Below are 4,325 nucleotides of genomic sequence, written 5' to 3'. Positions count from 1 at the left end.
TCACACTTGTGAGACTTCGGGGTACACTTGGCTGTTGGAGGGCAGCTGGAAAGAGATGGTCAACAGCCCACTCAACATCATGAAGAAGGCAGCCAGAACCGCCACGGGCACGGTGGTGCCGGTCTCCTGCCGGTCCGGCCTGAAGGGGATGTGGAAGGATGGCGGGAAGTGTATGCCCTCTTCATTCATCACGGACTGGTGGTTCCACATCACAGCAATGAGGATAAATGCACCCGCTATGATGCTCAGGACTCCTGAAGCGAAGAACAGATTGCTGGTGTTGTCCTTCTGAAGCTGTCCCGCGTACACTCTCCGCAGGCCCGTTACCATGAGCACTTTCCCTAGGAGCCCGAGGAGGCTGGCGGCCAGCAGCAGGTTCTGAGCGACGCGGATATCGAGCGGCAGGTAGGTGTCACTGTAGCTGTAGCGGTGACACTCTATTTTTCTGCTGTGGAGGCTGTTTGGTTGGTAAGTGCAGACCTTCCACATCCCAATGCAGGCCAGCCCCCGGGACGGGGCGGAGCTGCTCTCCATGTACCACACCCGCCACTCGGCCAGGCCCATGCAGGTCATGGAGAACATCCATCCCAGAGTGTTAAGGGCGAAACTCGCTGCCTGGCAGTTGGCGTTTTCAAACATGGCCATGGCTATGTTTCCAGGGGATCTGCAAACCAATAGAGGGCATCATGAGGTGGGACCCACGGCCTGGAACGGCCCCCCGGGGGTGAGCGGCGCTATATTGGAGAGGGAGATGCCATATTCCAGAATGGAGACACTTGGGACCCCCATGCTCGGCTGGCAAAGGGTCCGTGGGCAACATTTACTGAAAGCTTCAAATATTCAGACTTTCACCCTGGCAGGGTCGCTAAGTGGTTAGAGCATCTTCTCAATAGGCCAAGGTTGCGGCCTCAATCCCTGCTCAGGGCACATGCAAGAATCAACCAATGAATGCATCAGTCAGTGAAACAGCAAGTTGATGTTTCTCTCTCGCCCTCTCTCTCTGTCTCTAGAGTCAATCAAAATACGTACAAACTTTCTAACAGGCAGTTCCACTTCTGGACATTTGTGAAAGACACAATTAAGATTGGCTACAGCCCAGCCGGAATGGTTGAGTGTCGACCTATGAATCAGGAGGTCAGGTTTTGATTCCTGGTCAGGGCACATGCCCGGATTGTGGAGTTGATCCCCAGTGTGGGACGTGCAGGAAGCAACAGATCCATGATTCTCTCTCATCATTGAGGTTTCTATTTCTCTCTCTCTCTCCCTTCCTCTCTGAAATCAATAAAAATATATATTTTTGCATGCTCCCAAGAGTCAGCAATCCCACTTCTGGATTGATACCCTCAAGAAGGGAAAGCAAGGGCACAAGCAGAGGGTTGCACCCCCATGTTCATAGCAGCGTTATTCACAACAGCCAAGAGGTGGAAACATCCCAATGTTTATTGTGGGTGAGTGCACAGACAACATGTGGGCCGCCCATACCATGGGATATCATCCAGCCTTGAAGACATTCTACTGAACGGAGAAAACCAAGATGGCGCCATAGGTAAACACCGGAGATTGTTGCTTAGCACAACCACTTCAAGAATAAAACTAAGAGACGGAACAGACATCATCCAGAACCACAGGAAGGCTGGTTGAGTGGAAACTCTACAACCAGAAGGAAAGAGAAAAGCATACCGAGACTCAGAGGAGCTGCGGTGCAGAAGTAAAGTACAGAGGTATGGAAGTGCACTCGGACATGGCTGGTGGCTGAGGACACAGATGTCTTTTTTAATCAGTAGGGAGTCTCAAGCTCTGAGCTCCAGTTCCGGTCGAGTCTCTGGTGACCCAGGCTCATACGGGAGAAACTGGACTGTCTGGCATCGGTCGGAATTCGAGGGGTGCTTTCTCTCAGAGGTGCTTGCAGCGATTGCCGGGGCGTCTGAGGGCAGCCATAGCCGCTTGCTCTGCCCTGTTGATCCCTTGGGACCCTCGCCCCGCCCAAGCTGTGCGCCGGCTTTTGCATATGAAAGGCCTGACCCTTTGCAATCTGATAATTACCGAACAAACTTGCAGCCACCCCAAGGCCCCATGGCAACTTGCATTGCTTCACAGCTGAGCTCGTGCTCGGTAGCCTCAGGCAGAGTCTAGATTAGCACCTCCTTAGAGATCCAGGAGCCAGTGTGCCCGGTGGTCAGAGTGGGACCATCCAGATTTCAGCTCCTCGGATCCATAAAGGACACACTCAGGGGGCAGACTCAGTGAGCACCAAAGCCCCACTGAAGCAAGTCTTGCCCCAGAGGGGTGTTTCCAGCATAGAAGTTCTCCCACTGCAGACACAGCTGATCCTCACAGCCAACTGGCCTGGAGGTCAATTCCTCCCAGTGATACCTACAACAATCAAGGCTTAACTACAACAAGACTCTGCACAAAGCCCACAAGGGGTGCACCAAGAGTGTCCCCCTCAGGTAATTGGGGAGGCTGAGCCACTGGGCCCTATAGGACACCTAGCACAGAAAGCCACTCTATCAACACAGGGAAGCATAAAAAATGCAGAGACAAAGAAACAGGACACAAATGACAGAAATGGAGGAAAGCAAACTACTGGATATAGAGTTCAAAACCACACTTATAAGGTTTTTCAAGAACTTTTTAGAAACCGCAGGTAAATTTAGTAAGGCCCTCAAAAAGTCTGGTGAGACCGCAGATAAATGTAGTGAGACCCTCAAGAAATCTAGTGAGACCCTCGAGGTTATGAAAAAGGACCAACTAGAAATTAAGCATACACTGATTGAAATAAAGAATTTTATACAGACTCCCAACAGCAGACTAGAGGATCGCAAGAATCAAGTCAAAGATTTGAAATACGAAGAAGCAAAAAACACCCAACCGGGAAAGCAAAATGAAAAAAGAATCCAAAAATATGAAGATAGTGAAAGGAGCCTCTGGGACAGCTTCAAGCGTACCAACATCCGAATTATCGGGGTGCCAGAAGAAGAGAGAGCGCAAGATATTGAAAACCTATTTGAAGAAATAATGACAGAAAACTTCCCCTATCTGGTGAAAGAAATAGACTTACAAGTCCAGAAAGTGCAGAGAACCCCAAACAAAAGGAATCCAAAGAGGACCACACCAAGACACATCATAATTAAAATGCCAAGAGCAAAAGACAAAGAGAGAATCTTAAAAGCAGCAAGAGAAAGAAACTCAGTTACCTACAAGGGAATACCCATACGACTGTCAGCTGATTTCTCAACAGAAACTTTGCAGGCCAGAAGGGAGTGGCAAGAAATATTCAAAGTGATAAATACCAAGAACCTACAACCAAGATTACTTTATCCAGCAAAGCTATCATTCAGAATTGAAGGTCAGATAAAGAGCTTCACAGATAAGGAAAAGCTAAAGGAGTTCATCACCACCAAACCAGTATTATATGAAATGCTGAAAGGTATCCTTTAAGAAGGGGAAGAAGAAGAAATAGGTAAAGATACAAGTTATGAACAACAACTACACATCTATCAACAAGTGAATCTAAAAATCAAGTGAATAAATAATCTGATGAACAGAATAAACTGGTGATTATAATAGAATCAGGGGCATAGAAAGGGAGTCGACTGACTATTCTCGGGGGGTGGGGGGGCGGGGGCGAAAGTGGTGTGGGGAATGCGGGAAGAAACTGGACAAAAATCGTGCACCTATGAATGAGGACAGTTGGGGGGGGTGGTGAGGGCCGAGGGTGGAGAGGGGAACCGGGTGGAGGGGAGCTATGGGGGAAAAAAGAGGAACAAATGCAATAATCTGAACAATAAAGATTTAATTAAAATAAAAGAAAAGACATTCTACTGAGTGAAACAAGCCAGCAACACAAAGACAAACATGCAACTTTTCAGCTCTATGTGGTCCCTAGAGCAGCCACACTCAGCCACAGAAAGCCACTGTGGGAGCCAGGGGCTGGGGAACAGAGGGGTAGTAGTGTTCAATGGCACAGAGTTTCCGTTTGGAAAGGTGAAAAAGTTCTGGAGATGATGGTGGTGATGGTAGCACAATATTGTGAAGGTCCCGAGTGACACTGCACTATTTGCTTAAAAAAGGCGACTGGTAGGTTTCATCAAATCATTGGTTGATATCCCTCCCCTGAGACCTGCCCTTTAGGCTACTTCACAACAGGCCTTCCCTCCCGCTTAGACCACATCCCACTGGTAAGACCACACCCCACTGGTAAGGCCACATCCCACTGGTAAGACCATTATCTTTCTCATCTGGACTGTCTCAGGACATGGACCCTTTAAAGACTAGAGTCCTTTAACCCTCTGACTGCCCGTCACTGGGGCTGGTGCCATTTG

General features: G+C 48.8%; 1 protein-coding gene across 1 annotated transcript; it reads right to left on the bottom strand.

Moving 5' to 3' along the window:
* On the bottom strand, positions 1-645 carry LOC308536208 (claudin-34-like; the record flags this gene model as incomplete). Its single annotated transcript, XM_081115291.1, has 1 exon — positions 1-645. The coding sequence occupies one exon, from the start codon at positions 643-645 to the stop codon at positions 1-3; it is 645 nt and encodes a 214-aa protein (XP_080971417.1).
* Positions 646-4,325: the final 3,680 nt, after the last annotated feature.

Source organism: Myotis nattereri, assembly GCF_964212035.1.
Source record: "Myotis nattereri genome assembly, chromosome: X".
Taxonomy (NCBI): domain Eukaryota; kingdom Metazoa; phylum Chordata; class Mammalia; order Chiroptera; family Vespertilionidae; genus Myotis; species Myotis nattereri.
Note: the sequence above shows the minus strand (reverse complement) of the source record. Positions and strands in the feature narration are given on the sequence as shown.